Source organism: Sarcophilus harrisii, chromosome X (assembly GCF_902635505.1).
Source record: "Sarcophilus harrisii chromosome X, mSarHar1.11, whole genome shotgun sequence".
In the NCBI taxonomy this organism is placed as follows: domain Eukaryota; kingdom Metazoa; phylum Chordata; class Mammalia; order Dasyuromorphia; family Dasyuridae; genus Sarcophilus; species Sarcophilus harrisii.
In genome coordinates, this window is record NC_045432.1 from 82,777,727 (window position 1) to 82,801,621 (window position 23,895).

The window sequence follows — 23,895 nt, forward strand, 5'->3', positions numbered from 1 at the left end:
CCAACAAGATCCATCACCTATGCCAAGCCACCACCGCTATCTTCCCTGCCCCCAGGAGGCAAACTTTGGACAAAGAGGGGGAGGGTCATGGGACTTGACAAATACCAGGAACCGAGGCAGGACAGGGATGAGGCTGGGTCTGTTGTTTTTGGAGGAGCTGTTTTCGCACGTGCTGATCAACCTCTGTCTCTTCACACTCAGTTCCAGCCAGGTGAGAAGTACTTGGTTGTGGAGGTTTGCTCTGAGAATCCCGGCGCTCTTCCCCCAAGAGGCCGGCCTGCTTCCTCTCCCTTGTCTTCTTTATCAAAGCAACCCGATCTCTAATGGACTTAGCAACAGCTTTGGAATCACTCTCATGGAAGAAGCCAGATTTTACCTAAAAAACAAAAGCCACATCCAGGTTAAGTAGGATCACATGTGAGAATTTTTAATCTTTTTAGAATTCTAGAATTCTATTTGGGTTAAGTTGGATCCCAGATGAGAATTTTCACCTTTCCAGAATTCTAGATTTTATTAGGTTAAGTCAGATCATAGACGATAATTTTCACCCTTCTAGAATTCTAGATTCTGTTAGGTTAGGTTGGATCACAGATGAGAATTTTCACCTTTTTAGAATTCTAGATTGTATTAGATTCTTTTAGGTTCTATTAGATTCCATTAGGTTAAGTTGGATCACAGATGAGAATTTTCACCTTACTAGAATTCTAGATTCTATTTGGTTAAAGTCAAATCACAGATGAGAATTTTCACCTTTTTAGAATTTTCACCTTTTCTAGAATTCTAGATTCTCTTAGGTTAAGTCTAGTCACAGATGAGAATTTTCACCTTTCTAGAATTCTAGATTCTATTTGGTTAAGTCAGATCACAGATGAGAATTTTCATCTTACCAGAATTTATCTAGAATTCTATTTGATGGGAAGTCGTATCACGAGAATGATTTGCTACTTTCTATGAATTCCAGATTCTATTAGGTTAAGTCAGATCACAAATGAGAATTTTCACCTTTTTAGAATTTTAGAATTCTAGAATTCTATGAGGGGAAGTCGGGTCAGAGGGGAGAATGTTTGCTTTTCCAGAATTCTAGATTCTATTAAAGGGTTGTCAGAGTCACAGAATGAAGAATTCTCACCTTTTGTCCAGAATTCTAGAATTCTATAGGTTAAGTCGGTCAAGGTGAGAATGTTCGCTTCCAGAATTCTAGAATTCAAGATGTAGGCGAAGTTTCGCTCAGTCTAGCTGTAAGTAGAATGTCGCCTTTCCAGAATTCTAGAATTCTACGAGGGGAAGTCGGGTCACAGGCGAGAATGTTCGCCTTTCCAGAATTCTAGAATTCTACGAGGGGAAGTCGGGTCAGAGGTGAGAATGTTCACCTTTCCACAATTCTAGAATTCTACAAGGGGAAGTCGGGTCACAGGCGAGAATGTTCACCTTTCCAGAATTCTAGAATTCTACGAGGGAAGTCGGGTCACAGGCAAGAATGTTCGCCTTTCCAGAATTCTAGAATTCTAAGGGAAGTCGGGTCACAGGTGAGAATTTTCGCCTTTCCAGAATTCTGTGAGGGGAAGTTGGGTCACAGGCAAGAATTTTCACCTTTCCAGAATTATAGAATTCTATGAGGGGAAGTCAGGTCACAGGCGAGAATTTTTCCAATTTTAGAATTCTATGAGGGGAAGTCGGGTCACCGGCAAAAATTTTCACCTTTCCAGAATTCTATGAGGGGAAGTTGGGTCACAGGCGAGAATTTTCGCCTTTCCAGAATTCTAGAATTCTATGAGGGGAAGTCGGGTCACAGGCGAGAATTTTCACAATTCTAGAATTCTATGAAGGGAAGTCGGTCACAGGCAAGAATTTTCACCTTTCCAGAATTCTATGAGGGGAAGTCGGGTCACAGGCGAGAATTTTCACAATTCTAGAATTCTATGAAGGGAAGTTGGGTCACAGGCAAGAATTTTCACCTTTCCAGAATTCTATGAGGGGAAGTCGAGTCACAGGCGAGAATGTTCACCTTTCTAGAATTCTATGAGGTGAAGTTGGGTCACAGATGAGAATTTTTGCCTTTCTAGAGTTCTAGATTCTGAGGTAAAGTAGGTGCAGGCAAGAATTTTTGCCAATCTAGAATCCCAATTCAAGGCTGGATCGTGGGAATCCGAGAGGAGCCCCACAGAACCAACAAAGAACCCAAAGCCAGCTCTATGTGTAGATGGCTTGGAGCTCCATAGATATTCACTTGTTTCATCAGAATGTAGTAATTAGAAAATAACACCCCCCTCCCCCTGTCCAAAATGGACTTTCCCATCACCACAAGCTAGCTTGTCAACTGCCAAGCCTCCTGAGCTTGGCTGAGCTCATGCCAACAGCTAACCCTAACCCTAACCCTAACTCTAACCCCAGGGCCTGGCCTGGAACCTTCCAATTCTTTTAGTGTAGCCTGTGAGAACCATGGGGAGGCAGAGGGGAAGCCATCAAAACATTCCAGTAGCAGGCAGGGCTGGAAAAGGTATGGGGAAAGAGCTTGGGCCAAGAGGCCGCTAAGACCCCTCCCCCCCACCCCCCCATCAGAACTTGAGGAAAGCCTCAATGTGAAGAGACTATGGAGAAACAGCCAGGAGGCCCTGAGCTCAGAGGTGAGGCTGACTTACCATCTCATATGCTACTTGTTCTGGAATGTCTGTCTCTAAATTAAAGCTAAATTCCAGAGCCTCGTTGTCCTTGTGCTTGCCCTTCAGTTTCTTTGGATCTTCCACCCAGAGTCTTAAAGCCAATGAAGAATTGAAGCCGTCATCTTCCTCGGCCGACTCTACTCTCAGTCCTGTGTCCTCAGCGAAAAATGCGTGGTTTAAGAGGTCCTTGATGGATAACCTAGCAATGAGACACAAGGAGCTGAGTTAGCCATGCACGGCGGAAACGAAAGCGAGAGGTGCGACTGGCCTTTGCCTTCTCCTCCTTAAGAGAAGCTCGGCTCGTGTTCCGTTTCCCATAAATGAAATGGCTCCTTCGCCTCGTTCCCCCTAAAGACTGAGAACGGGCGCAGAAACTCCGGCCGGCTCCATCTTGCCACCTCTTGGACCAATGTGCACGTGTACAGGCTGCTCCCATTCCGAGGGGGCTGCTGCCTTTTGGCCTTGGGATTACCCGCACCCGGCACGTAGGAGGTACCTGAGAAATGCTAATCGGCTGCAAAGGAAAACCAGTCCAAAAGCCTTTTTGGACTCAGATCAATTCAACTAGCGATCATGACTCATTCAATCCTCACAACCACCTTTTGAGCAGGTGCTATTATTCCCATTTGCGACTGGATTTGAACTCCAGTCTTCTCCATAGTGGGGCTGCTTAGTTGAAAAGTTCCGAAAGGGACATGTGGAGTACATTATGTGCTTGTAAAAGGAGAAGCAAGTTGCATGTAAAAGAGATTTCTATTTTCTATCTAACCATACACTGTATGCAGAAATGTTCCCTTTTGAAAACATTCATAATAAAAGATTAAACCTTAAAAACCCTGCTGGTTACTGACTGTTTGAGGAAGACATGGCCATCAGTTTAGTGACTTTAATTATTTTTGTCTCCAAGAAGCACATCCAGAAAAGAGGCCTGTTAATTAGGCCTGCTGCATTAGACAAGAGCTCCAAACTACTAAATGAGAGGATCGAAGATCTGACAGCAAAAACAAGATGAGGCGAAGGTCAGGGGAGCCAATGCTCACTGTGACCCTGGCTCATCCAAAGCCCCACTCAGATCTCTCAGCTTCGCTCAGCCAGCCCTGAGCCCGATTCCTTTTGGCAATGTGCTTGGCTCCACTGAGAGCTCCTAGTTCCTCAAGACCAGATTTTAGGTTAACAGGTAGACAGAGACTCTGAGACCATTTCAAATGATCTACTCTTCAACCATTTCCTTCTAGAGAAATACAAAAGGCAGGAGAAATCCAGCCCTGTCCCTTTGGGGTGTGGGCAAATGGCTTCCAAGAGCTCTTTTATTTAACAGATGTGGCAATCCCTTCGGCCTATCGATTCCCCTCCAGTCACCAGGTTGGACCAAGATGAACAAGGATCATGTCTGTAAGCCAGAAGGGTCCTTGAAGGTCATCTCATTCAGCTTCCCCATTTTACAAAAGTAACTGAGAGGTAAGTCTTCCTGATGCTCCAGCCCAGGGCTCTAACCCCTGCAGTGGCACCATGGAGCTGCCCCAGCATAGTAGGTATTGAATTGGGGTTGACTGAGTAACTGACTCACTAAGTTCCAGGGCTTCCCTGCCCTTTAGTACACACCCACTCACCTTTCTCGTTTGTTCTGCCGGATACACCCTTCAATGATCTCCTTCACTTCTGGATCGGTCACTTTATTGAAACTAGCTGGTTTTATTCCCTAAGAAAAAAACAGAGACCATTTGTTTGAGATGCACCCCCCGGAATTGGAGCTGGAATGGACCGAAGGTCAACAAAAACTCCCTCCTTAAGCACCGCAGCACCGTGGAACCAGAGAAAGGAATCGTTCCCCACATGGTAGGGGTGAGTGGGTGCCAAGAAGAGCATGCCACACCAAAAGGCCTCACTACCTATGTGCCCTTGTCCCCATTCCCATCACATGACTCAGGCCCTTGATATCAGCTTGCTTTCTCATATCTGCTAAACTAGCGGATGGGTCTGTCTCCAAGCTCCCCAGCAGAGAAGCTTCTCTGAGGGCCAGGGAAGTAAACTGCTACTGGTCCCTGACAACAGAGCCGGCCCACGATAAACTCGACCACACCATGCTCCCCGGGGCAACCAAACGGCTACATCCGGACCAGATGAGCCCATTTTGCCAACTGCTCCCAGAGTACCTGGTCCATGACATGATTCAGGGAGCTCATGAGTAGTAAGCCTCAGCTCTATGAAGGGAACCTGAGAAATGAGGTCTCCCACAGGAGAACTTCTGGCAGTGGACTGAACCCCTCCCCCCTTAACGGAGCAATCCCCAGACTAAGGGAGGCACTTCGTCACCTGCATGGGCTCCAAAAGGCCAAGCTGAGCCAGACCCAGAGACGGAGAGACAGACACTCTCCGAACAGTCAAAGCATAAATGGGGCTGAGGAAGACATCACTGCACGGGTCCCCACGTGACCCCCTAGAAACAAGGCCAGACCCCCCCAAACATCCACCCTGCCTCAGCTCAGACTTACGCTGGTCACTTTGCGGTAGATCTGAGCAGCATTCTGGCATTCAGAGTACGGATATTCGGAAGTCGCCATCTCTAGCATACACATACCAAAGGCATAGACATCGACACACTCATCATAATGTTCCTCGTACATTTCTGGAGCCATAAACTCCGGGGTTCCTACAAACAGAAAATCACCAGTACCTTTTCTTGAACGGGGGAAAACCTACTCCCTTTGAAGTACGGCACGGGGTCGTCACATGCTTCTACTTCCTAAAGGCAAGTGTGGACGCTGCACAAACACGTTCACCCTCACTGCTTGTTTGCCACAGGGATCTAACAAACGGTGAACAGGGCCCCTCTCCATTCCCAAGACTTTTGGTACTTGACAGGAACCCTGCCCCTGGCCCAAGACAGAAAACCACAGACATTACCAATCACACTCTTGGCAAATGATGTGCGCATTAAGGTGGCTAGGCCCAGGTCCCCGATCTTCACTGAGCCAGTAGGGCCAGTGATGAAAATGTTGTCACACTTCAAGTCCCGGTGGATGATGGGTGGCGTCCTTGTGTGTAGGAACTGCAGACCTTTCAAGATCTGCCGGCACCAGCTCCTTAACACCTTTGGTTTCATGACCTTAAATCGTTTCAAGTACCTACAAAGAGAAATGTGAAGACTCATCACTGGAGGCCAGAGGATCACCGTCTTCCCCATCCCCATCTCTTTTTTTCGGGATTCCCTAGCTGCCTTGACTCTGGCCTCCAGCCCTACTGGAGGGATAAGGTCCCACCATCAGACGGGCAGGGATTTGGCATCCCCAAAGGGCCGGGGGATTCATCTCCCAATGTGTGGCCGGCTGAGAGGCAAAGAGCCTTCTCTCCCTCTCCAGGAACACCCAGCCAGCTCACTCAAGACCAGCAGAAACATCTGCTTTTAGGATCAAGGCCGAGGGAGCTAGCCAGGAGGTCTTGGTGAAACTCCTGACCCTCTGACCCATCCCGTTGTTTGTCTGGTAAAAGATATTGGGCCTTAGACTAGCAGTTGGAGCACCCCCTTCGGAGATTCCGTGATTTCCTCCAACTGTTTCTGTAATGACAAGACCGGCTACCAAATGGGAAGAGAGAAGGAAAACAATTTCTTACGCACCCTAATACTTTACAAACGTGACCTCACCGGAGCCTCACAACAATGCTATTACGATCACAGGGGAAGGAACACAGGAGGGACAGAATGGAACAGAGAACTCTCAACTGGCAATAACCCCTGCTCTCCCCCAATATCCTCCCCCGCTTTCCCCCAACACACCCAACGGACACCCACATTCAGCCACTTACAAATCACAAATTCACACCTGTCCTCCCCTCACACTAGCCCAAAGTCAAGTTAACTCACGTTTTTAAAGTGCCTGATGTCATGAGCTCAGTCACAAGGACAATGCACTTTTTCCCTTTCACTGTGGACTCCCAAGAATCGTAGAATCGAACTATGTTGGGATGCTGAAGCCCCTTCAGCATCTCGGCTTCCTCTTTGAATCTCTGCTGCTCAGCTTTACTCAGTTTCCGGTCCTGAAATGGAGAAAGGATTTCAGAATCAAGGCATTTCCCACCCAAGAAAGTTCTCAGACATCCAGAGTCTCGGTGGGAGCAGAAAGCTCTCCCTACAGCTGCTCTGGTCTGCTCAGTGGCTTGAGTCTCAGGAAGACCACCTGTGGTCTGTGTTCCCTGTGCTGCTACCCACTACGGGGTCTCTCACCATCAGCGTGCGAGCTCCAGGACCGCAGGGTCCCGCTTTGCTTTCTGCCTCTAGCTCCTGCTTAGCACAGGACCCCGCACCTAGTAGGTGACACATCAGTGAGGTTTCCTTCATTTCTCCATTCACTAGTTAAAACGCACAAAAGAATGATTCGCCATTAATGCTTCTCCCTCAGAATCTGTCCAGCTAACTGACAAGATTTCCCAATAGCCTTTGCTTCTTCGGTCAGGTGTCACCTAGCTAGTAGTTAGTTCCAGAACCGTATTGTCCCCAAATCTCTTTAGCTTGGATGGCAGAAAAGGCCTAGAATTCTAACTGTCTCACTCTCGATCAACAGACTAGAGAGCTGGTAAGAGAATCTACAGAGCAAAGGAAAGAACATCAGCGATTCCGGAGTCAGGACTAGGGGGCGATTCTGAGGTCTCCCACCAACTACCTGTAGGAGCTCAGGAAACTCCTAAGCATTCAGCAATTAGAGCGGGAGCCCGATCCCGGCCTGCGGGAGACAACCGCACTCCCACAGGAGCTTCTGGGAAAGAACGCTGCTCAAATTTCCTCCTCCCCTATTGGCAGATAATTACAGGATGATTCACTTTAACATTTGTTTTGGAAAATCCCATTAATTGTAGGAAGCAGAAACCCAGACTGTGAGGACCACCTCCCTACTGCCAGCACGCTAAGTGACTATCACTAATGTGTGCTGCAAACCTGCCACTTTCTGCACCAACCCGGGCAGACTGGCAGGGTGCCCCAGCCCGGAATCCCGTTTCCAGGCCACCTAGGCATGAGCCTCGGCTAAAGGAGGGGGACGAAGGCCACGGACCCTTGGGAACTGAGTGATCCCAAAGCCTCCGAATTCTGTGCCCACAGCTGTGTGGCTTCACAACATAGGGCCCTGGGGCTGGGGCTCGAATCATCACCCGAGACACCTCAGTAACGAGCCCAAAGACAGCCAGCCCTACCCCCACCCCCCTTCATTCCCAGTAATGGACGTACATGGACAAACAGGGACCGACTTTCCCTGACCTGGAAGGCCAAATGGCAAGTTCTTGAGAACTGGCAGCTCCTAAGCCACGACCTCTCGGTCACTTCCATCCTGAATCAATTCAGATTCAGCACCTACGATGTGCCAGGCCCTGGGTCAAGTGCTGAGAATGCAGAGGCAAAAAACCAGGCCCTGACATCAAGGGGCTCCTAGGCTAATGGAGGAGACCACAAGAACCAAGCCACAAGGAGGCACTAGAATTCAGAGGGGTTGGGAAAGGCTTCTTGTAGACTGGAGGAACACACCCCCTCACCACAGGGGTCCCCCTGGGGCTCTGTCCTGGGCCCTTTGCTCTTCCTGCTCTAGACCTCCCATGGATCGAATGACCATCTAACTCTATGCTGAGGAATGATTCCCAGATCTCCCTTTCCTGCCTGGGCGGCATCTGAAATGCCACCCCTCCGCCAAAAAAAAAGAACTCATTCTCTTTCCCCCTAAACCCTCTCTACCTCCTACCTTTCCCTTTACTGTGGAAGGTACCCCAATCCCTCAGACTCCCCAACTAGGAGTCATCCCAAACTCCTATCAGCCCCCCGCCACAAAGTCCAATATGGTGCCAAAGCCTGTGGTTTTCACAAACCTTTCTCTCCTGATACCGCCCCTCCCTCCTGAACCACTTCAGTAGCTGCCAGGGGGCTGGCCTGCCTCGAGTCTCAGTCCAGTCCACCCTCCATCTGGCCATCACAGGGATTTTTTCCCCAGAGGGTGGGTCCAACCATGTCATCCCCCAAATCAACAAACTGCAGGGACTCCCTATTGTCTCTTTAACATGATTCCCTTTGTTTGTTTTGGAAAATCCCATTACTTGTAGGAAGCAAAAACGCAGACTGTAAGGAAACCCAGAGAGGCCTAGCTCAAAATTAGTAGGAAGAAGGCAGAGGGAGAGAGACAGAAACAGAGAGAAACCACACACACAGAGAGAAGAGAGAGGGTGAGGGGCAACCCACCCTAGGGGCACCCTTCTGGCTGGCAAACCTCCCAAGCCGGGCTGACAGCAGGAGAGGTACTAACCTGTAACTCACACCAGGCGACCTCCACCCAGGTTTCTGTGTCTAACCCTTTAAACACTGTCTTGAAGGCTCCTCGGCCCAGCTCGATGTCAAACTTCAGGAAGCGGCCGCTTGGGGAAGTGGCCACTGCCTTCATTTCTGCTTCTTCCTCTATCTCTTTTTCGCTTTTCTCTTTAGAGGTCTCAGAAATCGGTTTGGAGCCTGACGGTCTCCCGGGGCTAGCCAGGCGAGCTGTTTTTGGAGTGCCCCGGGGGTGGTCGGCTTTAGGAGATGGCTCCGAACCCTGCTCATCGTCCATCATCTCCGTGCTCTTCCGAAAGACCCTGGTCCTCTCGGCGGTCCTCCCGGAGGTCTCCCCAGTTACGGGGAAGCCGCTGGCGTCTTCCTTTGGCCCCGTCTCCATCACTAACCCTGCGGCCACCGGGAGAGCTCCATTGCCCAAAGAGCCCCCATCAGGTTTTTCCGAGTCTTCGGTGCTTGCCGGCTCGCCCGAATCTGTTGCCATAGCAGTGAAATTAAGGTTGGCACAAGAACTGTTCACACTTGTCTCTTCAGGCCAGGCAAATTAACATCACTGGGGGGATTGTCCTTTCATGCTGTTACACGGAATTCCCATAGCAACCTGGGGGAAAGAGCACACGGTCAAAATGCCCCTCCCATGAAGGTGAGCGCCACAAGGAAAGCCACCCTTCCCTCCTTCTGACGGAGGACCGAGCCGGCCCCCGCAGCCATCCATGACCCTGGGGTGACCCTCTCCCGGTGCTCGCTCTAAAGAGACCCACAGAGACCCGAGTTTTCTCACTTCCCAGCTCTCCATCAAGGAAAAGTTTAGGAAGCAAAGCTAAATAAAGGAGCGCGAGGCTTTTAGTAAGGCAAAAGAATGGCACGGGCCAGCCTTTTGGCACTAGAGAAGAAAGAAGTCACGGTGAGCACGGCTTCTGCCAAAACACGTCGTGGGAAGAAGCCAGAGACCTGGAGGACCCCCAGGTCAGGCGGCAGAAAGTGATGCAAAAGCCGGCCATTTAGCCTAACCAATTAGGCCCTTGTCAGACGTCTCCCCACATTCGATTCAAGGGTCCTTTCTGCCTAGTGAGAGAATGGAAAAGAGACTCTCCCGGCTGGGCTGAATGGCACCCCGGCCCCAACCCGAAAGTTTTGAGGGATCGGCTCACTAAAGGGGGAGGCCCGGCCAGGAGATCCCAGACTCACCAGGTTTTAAGGCCCAGATGATCTGCATTTTACCCCCCCACCCCTTGCCCCCCTCCCCCTTTTTTGACCTAATTTTATCCTCCCCTACCCCATATCCATTCCCTCCTTCTTTTACTCCCCTTCCTCCCCTCCTTTTTCCCCCCAACCTTTCCCCTCCCTCCCCTTCTCCCCTCCCTACCCCCATCCCCTCTACCCCCATCCCTTTCCCTTCCTCTCCTTCCCCCCCACCCCCTTTATCTTCTCCCTCCCCCTCCTTTGTCCCTCCCCCCCATCCATTTTCCCCCTCTTCCCCTTATTTCCCTCTTCCCTTTATTCCCCCCCTTTTCCCCATCCCTTTCCCTCCTCCCCCTCCCCAACTCACCTCCATTCCACTAAAGGGAATGCAGAAATTTTCAAGTCTTTGGTAAATCCTGGGGCCTTTTGAACCCCCACCCCCTTTCCATTTGGGGTTTACCTATCTCCCAGACACCCCTCATTGAAAGAATCACACAAAGAAAAGGGAAAAGCCCCAACACTCCCTCATTTCCAAATCTTTCCTCCTGGGACACCCCCTTCCTTTTTCTGAGGTGACTTTCTCCTCCAACCTCAATATAAACTTGGTCCATCAAGTGGGAGAACCAACCCACCCATTCTGAAGTTTCATCAGAGGGCGGGAGGACGGGGACCTGTGGGGCAGCATCTGGGTGCAAACCCCAAAAAGGGGCCAAATCCGGGGACAAACTCTACCATTCTTTAACCCTCCCCCACATCATCAACTCTCATTGTCGTGTACAGAAACCACCCCTGCGAACAAACCAAAAGGAACAGGATAGGGTGGGGTTCCTCTCTCCCAAATATGTCTCCCAAACATCCAAAAACCCCCCTCCCAAATCTGGCCCTTCCCATGTCAAACAAAATCCCCCCCACACCCAAAATACTCACAATATACCTAACATGGACAAAAAATAAACCCAACCCCCTCCCAAAATCAAAGACTTCTTGTCCCCAAACCCAACACTTTTTTTTAAACAGAAACAGAAATCCAGGGGGAAAACTCCCTCTCATGGAGGGGGAAAAGAAAATTAGAACAAGAATTAAATCAAGTCCCCTGACTCCAAGCTCGATGAGCTTTTCGGGAATGGGTTAGCAAATCAGCCTTTCTCCCAAGCTGCCTTCAGTAGCTGGGACCTTGCACTGGAGCTGGCCCCTCTCCCCAAGCGGGAACCCAACCTCCACACCGGGGCAGAAAAGCCTGGGGGAGGTCCTGTTTCCCGACTCCAACTTCTGCCTTTTCCTTTAGTTCAAGTTATTCCGATTAATTTTCACCCAAACCCGGGGTTGTCCTAAAAGTGATCTTCTGCCAGGACTGAAAAACCGAGGAGCTAGGGCATCCCCAAGGAGCTTGCTTGTCCTAGCCCCCCAACTTAAATTTGGGGATCCTGGGAAAATGTTTTTCTGTGTATAAGAGACACGTGACTCTATAGGAAGCCGATTCTATTAAAACACAGTGACCCTGATATTTTTTGAAAAACAAAACCCAGCTTCCTGTGTCAAAAATGGATTCCCCTAATTTTCTGAACCCAGAAACCCAGTCTCATGGGATCCAGGGCTTGGTTAGGATACTCAAAGTTTGGCTTCTTTAAAATATTTTATCTTTTCCAGGTTCACGTAAAACATCTTTTAAAATTTGTTTTTAAAACTTGGAGTTCCATAAACTCCCCATTTCTCCTTCCCTCAATCCCCCAATTAAGAAGGCATATGTAAAGTGATGCAAAACATTTCCATAAAATCATGGGGGCCAAGATCCAGCCACCCCCCCACCCAATGTAATGAAAAATAAAGTTAAAAATCAAAAGCTTCGTTCTGTATTCAGGCACATCAGTTCTTTCGGGGGCAGGGAGAGATAGCATTTTTCATCCGAAGTCTTTCAGAGTAGTCTAGGATAAGTTGTAAAGTCATCTCCAACTGATTGCCCCCCCCCCCCACAAACATTGCCATTTGTACATGGTTCATTTTGCTTTTTCTGAGCTCACGGAGGACTTTCCAGGTTTTCCTGAGAACGTCCTGCTGGTCATTTCCCACAGAACAATGGGACTCCATCATAATCACAGGCATCCCCTCCACGGCCAATCCTTGGCCTGAGAAAAGCGGCTGTGAAATTTTTGTACAAAAAGTTGCCCCACCGTTAAACCGTGGGCCCTTTGAGGGCAGGCGCTGGCTGGCTTGGCCACATCTCCAGGATTTAGCAGGTTTGGCCCAGGGCACCCGCACACGAAAAAAAACGATGGCCCTTGGCCTTCCAGAGCAACCTTCTTGCTGGAAATTACACCAAACAAAGGAGATTGCTCACCAAACAGTCTCCCTCTAAAGGCCCAAGGGAAGCTTTCAGCTACACAGAGGCTTAAGAATAAGGACTTCTCCAGTGAGAATGAAAGACAGAGTCTTTCCTAAAGGGGACATTTCCTGGCCTCCATTGCTCCCCCCCCCCCAGCACCATTCCCAACTCCTCAGCCTTCTTCCCCCACCCTAATCACAACAGTCAGGCCAGTTTTCCCAAGGATCTGCCCTCTCTAGACTTTCAAGGCCGTGACCCCGTGCTATTCCACCAAAGCCTTTACCTCTTCTTAACTGATAGGAGCCCTGCCCATCCATCAGGCCTCCAGGATTACTTTAACTTTGTTGTTTTTATTTGCCATCAAAGAATAGAAAACTTTTCAAACCTAGTTGGTGAGGCGTTTTTTTTTTTTTTTTTTTTCCCTACTGAATACCCCTGATCCAGAAAACAATCCAGACCACAGATGAATCGCCAACAAGTGTTCCCTTTCCCTGACCACTCTTCCCCCAGGCCTGTGAGACAGGGAGCTGCTGCCACTCTCCCCATTTCACGGCAGAAGTTCTGCTCCAACCTCCCCCCTCCCGGGCTCAAAATGGAAGAGTCCACCTTGGCCCTCGATCCCACCGAGCTGCAGTGAAACTGCCTGCTCTGGCCCCTTCCTGTTCTGCCTAAGGGTCACAAGATTATATGAAGGCCACAAGTAATGGCAAATGGCTCCGACTCCCACAAGTTTCTCCTCCCATCAAACTGCTCCCAAGTCTTTTGGTCCCTTACGGGCTAAAACAATCATTGTTTAACTAAAAGGGAAGGGAGAGGGAGGAAGAGGAGGAGGAGGGAAGGGGAGGAGGGTTGGAGGAAGGAGAAGGGAGGGAAGGAAGAGAAAAGGAGGGGGTAAAAAAGGATGGGGGAAGGAAAAGGAAGGGAGGAGGGGAAAAGGGAGGAGGGGAAAAGGGAAAAAAAAAAAAAATTAAAAGGGAGAAGAGAGAGGGAAAGAAAAGGAAGGAAAAAAAAAAAGGGGATAAAAGGAAGAAGGGAGGGGAAGAAAAAAAGGGTTGAGGAGAAAAAAAGAGGAAGAATGGGAAAAAAAGAGGAGGAGGGCAAGATGAAGAAAAGAAAAGGGGAAAGGGAAAGGAAAGGGAGAGAAGGGGATAAAAAAAAATTAAAGGAAAAGGATAATGGAGGGGGAAGGAAAAAGGGAGAAGGGGAAGGAAAAAAGGATAAGGAAGGGGAAGGGGAGGGGAAAAAGGAAATATGGGGGTGAAAGGGGAGGAGGAGAAAGAAAAAAGGGAAAAAAGGGAGGAGGAAAAAGGAAGGGAGGAAGGGAAAAAAGAAGAAAGGAAGAAAGAAAGGGAAGGGAGGAAGGGGGAAAGAAAAGAAAAGGGAGGAGGGGAAGGAGAGGGGAAAAGGAAAAGCCAGAGGAAAGGAGGGAAAGGGAAGGAAGGAAAAAAAAGGGGAAGAAGGGAAAAGGAAAAGAAGGGAGGGGAAGAAGGGAAAGAGGGGGAAAAAAGGAAAGGGAAAAAAAAAAGGGAAGAAAGGGGAAGAAAAAAAAAAGGTAGGAAGGGAGAAAAAAAAAAGGTAGGAGGAAAGGGAGGAGGGGAAAAAGGAAAGAAAGTGGAGGAGAAAAAAGGGAAAAAAATAAAAGGGGAGGAGGGAAGGAGAAGAAAAAAAAAAAAAAAAGGAGGAAAAAATGAAGTTTTAAACCTGTTGACAAACCCCCAACATGGTGGAGGGACCTGAGGAACGAGCGGCTGGAGATGCTACTCACAAAAGCCATCTGCTGAGGGATGAGGGAGAAGACGCCCAATGCTGAGGTGCCACAAACCACCCAGGTGTGCCTGCAGGGACCGCCCCCTCCCCCTCTGATCCCGGCCAGGAAGGGCGCCCCTGAGAAAGCCCGGCAGGCGGCTGCCTGGAAACCGCTCCGGTCAAGGGGATTATTCCCTGCCCTGCCTAACGAAAAGACGCCATGTAAGAAGTTTTAAAGCAAATGCGGGAGGGCTGAGGCAGCCCAGGGAAGTCTGTCTTTTAAACCCTGGGGGGGCTTGAAGACTCCTCACCCTGAACCAAGGCCCCCACATCAACAAATAGGCTGGGAGAAGTCACAATTTCTTCCAACTAAAAAGTGAAATTTCTACCATTAGGCATGAAGTCACAAGGTACCCCTCCCTACACTGTCCCTCCACCTAGACAACTATTAGGGATAGTGGGGTGAAGGTGGGAGAGAGGTGGAGATCTGCATGGGTGAGAGTTGAGGCATCGCGAATGTAGGGAGGGAAGGGTGGTTTGGGGGTGGGTGTGGGTTGGGAAGGGCGGTGAGGGGGGGAGGGGTTAGGGGTGGATGAGGTATTGGGGGCATAGGGGCCCCCCCACTTTCCCTCCATCGCCTATACCTACAAAGACAACCCTCTTACACCTGCAGACCCTGCCCCGAAAACCACCCCAAACCTACACCAGGAATATTGCCAACCCCAAACCCTACCGCCAACCCCCCCACACAGACATGCCGAGCTATGCCTACCCCCCACCCATGCACCTATATCCCGACGCCCACACTCACACCTACAGGCGGGGGGCTCAGGAGCTGCGATCCGGACTGCCCAACTCAGAAAAGCCACTTCTCCTCCTTTCTGGAAATCCCAAGAGTGCTCTTCCTCGGCCCCACCCCCTCCAGACAGATAAAGAAGCGGAGAAGAGCTACTTTGCTTCCGAGTTCCCACCCCAGTCAAAAGGCCAGCTTGTGACTAAGAAAGAACTTCTCCCCCGGATCTGGGAGAACGTTCCGCACCAGGGGGCTGAGGCTACGACTTAGGAATTCAGGCCACTCACAAAGTGGCAACAGCAGTGGGGGAGGGGGGAGGGAGGAGCAAAGTCCTTACTTTTCTTTCCCATCTTCCATCTCCCTGCCCCCAGGTTTGCACAAAACAACTCAAGGTAGCATCAGACTCCACCAGGCAGACCCCCTAGCCTGGCCATGGAGTCACAGGGAACAGCGCCTCAGTGGACAGCCTGGCCTTCCGCCAGAGGCCCCTTCAGACCCCATTCCCGCTGGCCGAGGAAAGCTGGCTGCCGGCCCGCTTTACTTCTGTGGAGAACCACAACCAAGATGATTTTGGGAACGAGCCAAGGAGCCCTTCCTACACTTCTCCTCCGCTCAACCTGCTTGGCTGCCCCCAACCATGACCTGAGCTTGACTTTTGTTTCTATTGTGATCTCCAGGGGTAATTTTGTAGCAAAGTTGACTTCTGAAAAGAGGGACAAGTTCAGGTCAAGGGGGCAAAATTCATCCACTTTGGGTGCAAAAGAGCCTGGAGCTCTTGCCACTGGCCCAGAATGATCAGTTTTAGCCAAGGGTTAATGAAAAGTCAAGTACAAGGGTTTGAAGGCAGCTTAAAGACCTGGAATCAGGAGACCGCCACTCCCTGAGTTCAAAGCTGGTCTCACACACTTCCTAACTGTGTGACCCTGGGCAAGTCCCTGACGCAATCTGCCTTCCTTCCTCATCACCAAAATGAGCTGGGGAAGGAAAGGAAAAATGGGAAACCACTCCAGACTCTCTGCCAAAAAGATCCATCCCAAAGGGGGTCACAAAGAGTCAGAGGTGACTCTTCCTCCTCCTCGTTGCCAACAACAACAGGTTCGGAAGCAGTTTCTGGGACAAACTGGGGAGACTGGTCTTGTGGCGAATGGCCCAAACACTTGACTAAGAGCATGGAGCCTCAGTGTCTTCAGTTATAGAACAGGGACCCACATTTATACACTCCTCTGCCCCGCGTGCTAAGGAGACATTTGCCTTACAAAAGGAAGGAAGGGGATACTCGCCCCAACACACTCAGCTGAGTAACAATAATGGCCGTACGGTCACAAGCCGCACGCTCGGTCCCTCGAGTCCCTCCTTGGGAGAAAAGCATGAGTTGTAACCAGAGGCAAGCCAGAGGGTTGATCCCGGGACCTCTGGCAAACAGCCCAGCAAGGCGATCCATCCTCACCGGGTCAGCAGCCGGGCTTTTGGAAGCCCAGAGCTGCCTAAGCAGATGAAGCCGCTCAATCGCTCTGGAGACATGATCGTCACTGACCACCCTAGGCCTCCCTAGCCTCTCAGGCACCTGGCACAGGTACTGCTGGCTGCTCAAGTCCCTCCCTCCCAACTCGTTGAATCTGTGCTTTGGGGAGTTGAGAGAGTCCCAGGCTTTCTGCAGGATCACCTTGCTGGGCCAGTACAGCTCTGTAATGGGGCAGAGCTGGGACCGGCCACAGGTCTAGCACCTGGCTCAGATTTCCACTCCCTACCACCTGCAGGAGCTAAGCAATCCAAAGTCACAAACCAAAGGAAAGCTTTTGGCCATCGTCTTCTTTGAAAACGGGGACCACCAGAAAGAGGAGGAGGGGAGGGGGACAAGGACAGAAGAGACTGGGGGCTTTGCAAAAGTACTCCCTGAATTAAAAACCCAATGGAAAAGGAGGCGAGAGCTAATTGGCTCATTCCCGTTAGGGAAAAAAGATGACCCCAGTGGCCCCGCTGTATACAGTTGCCTTGGCACCCAAGAGCACAGGCGGACTCCAGAAAACCAGCTAATTTTAGCAGTGAGGGGGGGCGGGGAAAGGGAGGAAGATGGAGGGGATGGGGAACAGGAGGGAGGGAACGAGAGGAAGACGGCTGATATCGGGAGACCCGGCCTCCCCAGTTTTTAGTGGAACAGTTCAAACACAAAGGACCCCCAGGCGAGCTGGCCCCAATTCCCCAGTTTCGGTAAGCGCGGGGGAGGAGAAAGGGGTCTCCCTCCCCCTCAGCCCGCCCAGCGCTTTGTCCCCCCCCTCCCCTTCCCGCTCACTCGGGCCACGTGCTGGGGGATCCCCTGGCTCCCGATGTGAGCGGGGCTGCCAGTGGCCGCCACTGCTGCTCACTCCCCCTCCCCCCCTCCCAGCCGCCGGTCTCGGGGCCCTCGGGGCCTCCCCAGGTGCCAGGCGCTGCCCTCCACTAGCATCCTCCAACCGCCTGGAGGCTCTAACCCAGCAGCCTTCACTGACCGTGGCCCGCCTCCTCCAATTCACAGCCAGCTCGGAGGAGGAAGGGATGGGGAGGGGTCCCCCCACCTCTACTCCCCACCCCACCCCACCTCCGCGCGCGCGCAGCACCTCACCTGCGGCCCCGGGGTGGGGGTGGGGGGCGGGGACCGGAATATGCTAGGAAGGCGGCTCGGGCTGGCGGCGGGGGTGGGGGGATGGGGGCGCGGCCTGAGCCCCCTCCCCCCGCCCCCCGCCTCCTCCTCCGCGCCGCCCTCGGCTCGGCCTCAACCCCGGCCTCGGCGCGGCGGGGGGCGTCGAAGGCGGCTCCAGTCGCTGGGGGGGAGGTTCGCGCTGGCCGGGCCGCTCCGGTCTGAGCAGCTCCAGGCCTGTCCGCGGGCCTGGCCTGTCCCGCCTTCTCCTCACCCGGTAACCAGCAGCCCACCCGCCCGATCGTTCGATCGTTCCCTCGCCGGCTACGCGCGCCCCGGCCTAAGAGCCGGCCGCCAGGGGGAGGCCGCGAGGTTGGAGCTCGGCCGCAGGCGGGCTGGGGGGGTGAGGGGAGGCCAGGAACCGGGAGGGAGGGACTAGCGAGGGCTCCGCCTCCGGGTCGCTCGCTGCGCTTGCGCTCTCGGCCGCCGGTCGCTTGGCGCCTGCGCCCAAAGTGTGAGAGAGGAGGAGAGGGGAGAAGGGGGGGAGAGACGCACCGAGCTGACCAGCGCCCTCCGGGAATGCCAGGTGGGCCCGAGTGCCAGGACCGACCCCTTCTGACGGTCTGGGGGATTCGAGCCGCAGCCTGTCAGGCCCGCTCACGTAGATTCCGAAGAAAGAGGGCCGACGCAACAGAAGCCAGCCATTCGGCGCAGCGCCGCCCCTGCCGCCCCTCCCCCTTCCCTACCCCCCCCCACCTCCCCTCCCACCGGCTGCAGCTTTGGACCCGCACGTTTCCGACACAGACACACACAGACACAGACACACAGATTCTCTCAGCGCCCCCCCTCTCTCTCTCCAGATATGCTATAACCAGGGATCGAACTGATCCCCCAGTAGCAGCCGGGTGAGAGACGAAGAAGCCCCCGCGGTTGTCCCCGCACCCTGCCCCCGTTCTCCCTTTGCCCGGTTCCCCTGTCCATTAACTACTCTTGTTCTCCTTTCTCCCCCTCCATCTCTCTTCTTCCCTCCTTTTCCTCGCCTTTTTCCTTTGCCTCCACACTCCGATTTCCCCTCTATCCATCCTCTCCCTCTTCCATCCTCCCCCTTCTCATCCCCCCTCATCTCTTCTCCTCCCTCCTTTCCTCTTCCCATCCATCGTCTCCCTTCCCTCCTTTCTCTTCTCCTTCATCCCTTCTTTTGAGTCCCTCCATCTCTTTCACTCTTCTCCTCCTTCCACCCCGCTATCCCCCTTCCCTCTCCCTCCTGTCCCTATCTCTTCTTTCCCCCTTTCCTCTTCGCCATTCCTCCTCCCGCACTCTCCACCTCTTTCCACTCCGTTCTCCTCCCTCCATCCTTCCTCTCGACCTCTTTCCTTACCTCTCCATTCCCGCACCCTCCAGCCAACCGGTCCTCGAGAGGACCCAACCCACCTACCTAAGTGCACCGGCTCAGGACATCGAAATCTGCGTAGCCGGCGAACCCTAAGTTCTTGGTAGCAATCTGGCAACCTTCAGCAAATCCGGAAGACTAGCCAGAGGCAGAAAACAGGGCAGTAGGAAAAGAGCACAATGGAGCCTTCAAGTACCCTAAGACCCCACCCTAGGTAGGGCAGGGCTTCCACCAGCACGTGCTGGGCGCGTGCAGCCACCGTCGTTCCGACTCCCGCAGAGTCAGTCGGTGACGTGACGGCACCGCCGCTGCCGCCGCCACTTCCTCCTCTACCGCCGGTGCCGCCGCCGGGTGCCAGTGATGCGGCCCCGTGCGAGCGCCGCCCCAGCGTCCGGCTCCTTTCACCTGATTGGAATAAGACGGTTCGGAACGCGGGAGGCGCTGCTGACGCCAGCCGCCTGCGGGAACAATGGATGATTGGGGGGGGGGCGGGCCAAGGGAGGAATTAAGGGAAGGCCGGAAAAGGCCTTCCCTCCCAGTGCCTGTCCCGTTACCAAGGCAACCGCGAGCTTCCCTTTCCCTCCACCCCTGCGGGCACTGCCTTTTGGCAGCTCCCTCTGGGTTATTTCAAGGTGCCGCTGGGCCTCTCCTAGTCCCACGCAGTTTATCAATTCAGTTAGCTGCTTCTCCTCCAGGCAAGCCTGCCTTCCCCCCAAACGCTAGTCCCACAATATCCCTCTTAGAGACACTGCCCACAGTAAACCATCACCCCCCCAACTCGGGAACTCTCTGTGGTTCCCTACTGTTTGTAGGACCAAGTGGAAACTTTGTGGTGGCTTGCCATTAGGGGCCCTTCACAGGTGTGGAGAGCTAACCCTGACTTTTCTATGGCTCTGTCTGCCAGCCCACTGTTGCTTTGGGTTCAGATACTCCCCCCCCCCAGGACTGGAATCCTTTTCTGTCACTAGACTGCTTCCTGTCCTACACCTTGGCCTATGGCCAAAGTGGATACTGGTACAGCCTTTCCTGAATTTACCTGGCTCTGATTGGAACACGGTCCAGACTTGGGCATTGCTCCAAAATCCTATGACCTACATTTCAAAGCCCAATTCACTTTAACATACACTTTATTGTGGATAAGGCATTTCCATCCCTGTCTTTGGATCCTTAGGAGGCCTGTGTGGGGTGAAGGGAGCTGATGGAAGTCAGAAAGATCTGCATTCAAATCCAGCCTCCAGGCTGGGCAAGTGCTTTAACCCCTCAGAATCTCTCCACAACCCTCTGAAGCAATAAGCAGTGACAGATCTCCATTAACAAAGGCAGTATCCTCACTGGGATCTCCATATACCAAGGAAATTGTCAATCCCCTTCCCTCCCCCCACTCCTCCACTAGAATCCTCAGGATTACTGATTATTCTTCTTTGGCCTCTGATTAGCTAATTGAATGCTCTTTCCTACTACACTGCATTTCTCCTAGGACAGAGACAAGGTGTTTCTTTCAAGAAGTAGAACTGGGAGCCATGACTTCAAATTCTACTTCAATAGGACTAGAAGCAAGTTTCTGTTACTGGGCTTCAGTTAGTTCCCTGATGTTCAGATGACAATAAATATACTATATTTCCTACTTCAATTCTGAAAGTGCTAAGGGTTAGAGTCGCTGCTGCCACTGCCTCTGCCCCCACCACCGCCTCTGCCCCCACTGATAGTAGCAGTCCTAGTGATGGTAGTGCTATGTAGCAGCAGTAGCAGCAGTTTTTCTTCATCTGGATTCACATCTCAACTCTGGTCCTCACTAAATGTGTGATCTTAGACATGCAGTTTCCTTTAATGGACTCCTGGGTTTTTTTTGGCCCCTCTCAAACCCAAATCCCTGTTTATCTGAACAAATATTAGGCCCACTTTTCTCCACCTTGAGCTCTCAACTAGAGTCTGCCCAGTGTCCCACAGCAGAATGTGCTGCCCCATGCTAGGAGCAGACTTACAAGAGGCCCCCAGCTTCAAGGTGCACCTATAAGGCCATGGAAGGACCTTTCAGACTCTATACTCCAATCTGCCATTTGCAGGGGCAGGGAAAGACAGGATCTGGAACATAGTACCAGAAAATGCCTTTGATGGTGACAGAGCCATTCTATAATAGGGCAGCTAGAATTTCCTTCGAATGAACATGGACACAGAGAAAATAGGATTCCCCAGAATGAGTCCCCACAAAATCTCTCCAGCTCTGTCCTTCCATTTTCCTGTCCCTTGCTCTGTTAAATGTCCTGAAGCAAACATGGCCCCCTTGCTGTGTCTAACGGTTTTGTGTCAGGGCAACATTTAACTGGGCCTCCCCTCCCCGAGTCTACAATGAGGGGGTTGGGGAAGATAGACTTTGAGTTCCTCCCCCCCCCCAACTCTGGCTTCCAATTCTAAGAAAAAATCCTCAGCCAAGCCTGTGGAGGCTTATACTTTCTCTATATTTCCCTTTTGAGAAGTTTCAGAGCTTCTGTGGACCACTGATGACTGGGGGTGTAGGAAGAGAAGAGTGATTATAATTTCTCTTTCTAAACATGTTTTTCCTAACTACTACTGGCCACGATCTTCTCACGCATCTTCATTGAATCCTCACCCTTCTTCACCCCACATATTCAATCAGTTGCCAAATTTTGCCTCTTCTATCTCATTACATCTCCCCCATCCAATCCTTTCTCTCTACTCACCTTCCTAGTTCACTTCCTTGCTTGCATCACTGCCTCCAGTCTATCTTTCAAGCTGCAGCCAAAGTAATTGTCCTTACATCTGACAGTGTGACACTCCAGTAGATGTAATCAGTTTATCTTTCCTGGAACAAAGCAAATTTGCCAGATTTTCAAGATAGAAGAAATCTTAGAAATCATGAAATTACATCTTCATTTGACAGAAAGAGGGAAAACGGATCACCGGATGGGTAGAGGCCCAGGTCCACATCCCCAGTAAAACATAGATGATGGGCCAAGTTCCAGAGCTGAAAGTGACCAATTCTCTAGTCTGACCCCATCATTTGGGAGGAGATGATACTTAAGCCCCCTGAGAAGCAGCAGCTTAAAAATCACAAAGTCAGGAGGGACTTTCCAAGGGAGAAATTGAGGCTTGGAGAGAGACAATACCAGTTGGGCACAGGGCACTTATGCATGTATTTCTATATTCTGTGTATTTCGACCAAATGAGATATTTGTAAAAAGTATTTAACACAGTGCCTCACTTATAATAGGCAATATATATATATATATATATATATATATATATATATATATATATACTTCTTCCCTTATCCTTATATAGAGGGAAGGGGGGATGGGGATGGGGAGGGTTAAATGTCTATTTAATGACATTGATAGAAAGAGAGACCAGAAGTGGAAAGAGAGATGCATACCTACCCACCTACAGGAACACAGAGACACACAAACAGAACAGAGAGAGGGTGTGGGGTAGGGAGAAAAGATAAGGGAGGAAGGGAGGAGAAAGGGAAGGAAAGTATCAGAGGCAGAGATAGAAATGAATAGAAAGGTACACTAAGTCTAACAGAGGGAAGGAGGAAGAGATTGAGATACACATAGATTAAAAAAATACCCATAGATACAACAGAGATGGAGAAAGATAAACAGGTCTAGACCGACAAATACACGGAGTGTGATAGGAAAAGAAAGAAAAGATGGAGAGAGAGATTCCCACAGAAGATCAGATCACCAGAAGACACAGGAGGGAAGCTTTCAGTGATGCCAAATAAAAAGAATCTGTCAAGGTTTCCTGCCTTTTGAATGCCTATTTTTGGCAGCAGACAATTCTTCAAATGAGTGATTTGAGGGTAAATCTGTGGTCACTTTAGAGGGAACAAAAAAGATCAGGAGCCCCCAAATGACACGTGTTACTGAAATGAGAATATATCTCAGGGAATTCTGTGAAGTTACCTCAGATGGACTGGCAATCTCCAATCTATTTCCAGGGGGGAAATGGTGTGCACCCCCTAGATAACACCGCACCTTGTCCCTTTTCGAAAAGTGTGAGCCCATCTCTGCCAGGGAGGTGCCTGTCAGTTTTTGCTCACGTCTCAGGGACTGGGTCTCCCAAGGTGGGAATTAGTGGGGAAGCTGGACTTGCCCAGTGTTTTTACCTTCTGAGTTTTGGGATCTAACATCATTGTCTGGGAGAGGGGGGAGGACTTGGCAGTTAATTGTGGAATGTAAAACCAAACAACTGGAGGGAAGCAATTAGGCCTGGCTGCATATTCCCTCTGGTTTGTTCTGGTTTTCCTGCAGGTGTCCCAGGGAGGTCTCTCATTCTCAAGACAGCTTGACCGACAGCCCACATAGTTCTAGCCTCGTGGCTAGTGCCAGTTTCTCATCCCTGATCTAAATTGCTGAATTAAGCCCTTTGAATTCCCTCGAATGGGTCTAGATTCTAAAGCAAAGCTTCCCAAGTTATGGGTCATGAGCCCCTATGGGCTTGTGTAAATCAATGGTGGGGTTTCAAATTTATGATTTATTATCAGTAAATGTTTGATTTGTATACCTGTGGATGCTTTAAAAAATCTCACGTGAAAAGGGCTTTTGAATGGAAAAAGTTTAAGAAGCATGCAGAAGATGCAGCAGTCCGATTAATATTCTGGGCTTTCTATTGTGGGTATCTGCCATGCATGAGATAAGGCTGGCAGGTAATCACTGGGGGGCAAAATAGGCCCTAATTTAAAGAGACGGATAGAGGGAATGATGGAAAGGACAAATACAAAGAGTTAGGGACAGAGAGAAGTAGTCACAGAGGGACTGGGGGGAAGGGCACAGAAAGACAAAAATCCATCAATTGATCGGTAAATATTAAGTGCCTACTATGTGCAGGCACTGTCCTAATGGGGGAGATGAACAAACAAGGTACAAGAG

General features: G+C 50.9%; 1 protein-coding gene across 1 annotated transcript in view; it reads right to left on the reverse strand.

Moving 5' to 3' along the window:
• The window catches only part of WNK3 (WNK lysine deficient protein kinase 3), a 46,968-nt gene extending 28,883 nt beyond the window's left edge, over positions 1–18,085 (reverse strand). Inside the window, exons 1-8 of the mRNA XM_031944318.1 lie at positions 17,599–18,085; positions 8,939–9,559; positions 6,523–6,695; positions 5,565–5,785; positions 5,153–5,310; positions 4,271–4,359; positions 2,640–2,859; positions 106–376 (exon numbers count right to left, since the gene is read on the reverse strand). Coding sequence (XP_031800178.1) covers positions 106–376; positions 2,640–2,859; positions 4,271–4,359; positions 5,153–5,310; positions 5,565–5,785; positions 6,523–6,695; positions 8,939–9,442 — 1,636 coding nt within the window. The 5' untranslated portion in view covers positions 9,443–9,559; positions 17,599–18,085. The remainder of the gene's footprint in view (positions 1–105; positions 377–2,639; positions 2,860–4,270; positions 4,360–5,152; positions 5,311–5,564; positions 5,786–6,522; positions 6,696–8,938; positions 9,560–17,598) is intronic.
• Between the last annotated feature and the right edge of the window lie 5,810 nt (positions 18,086–23,895).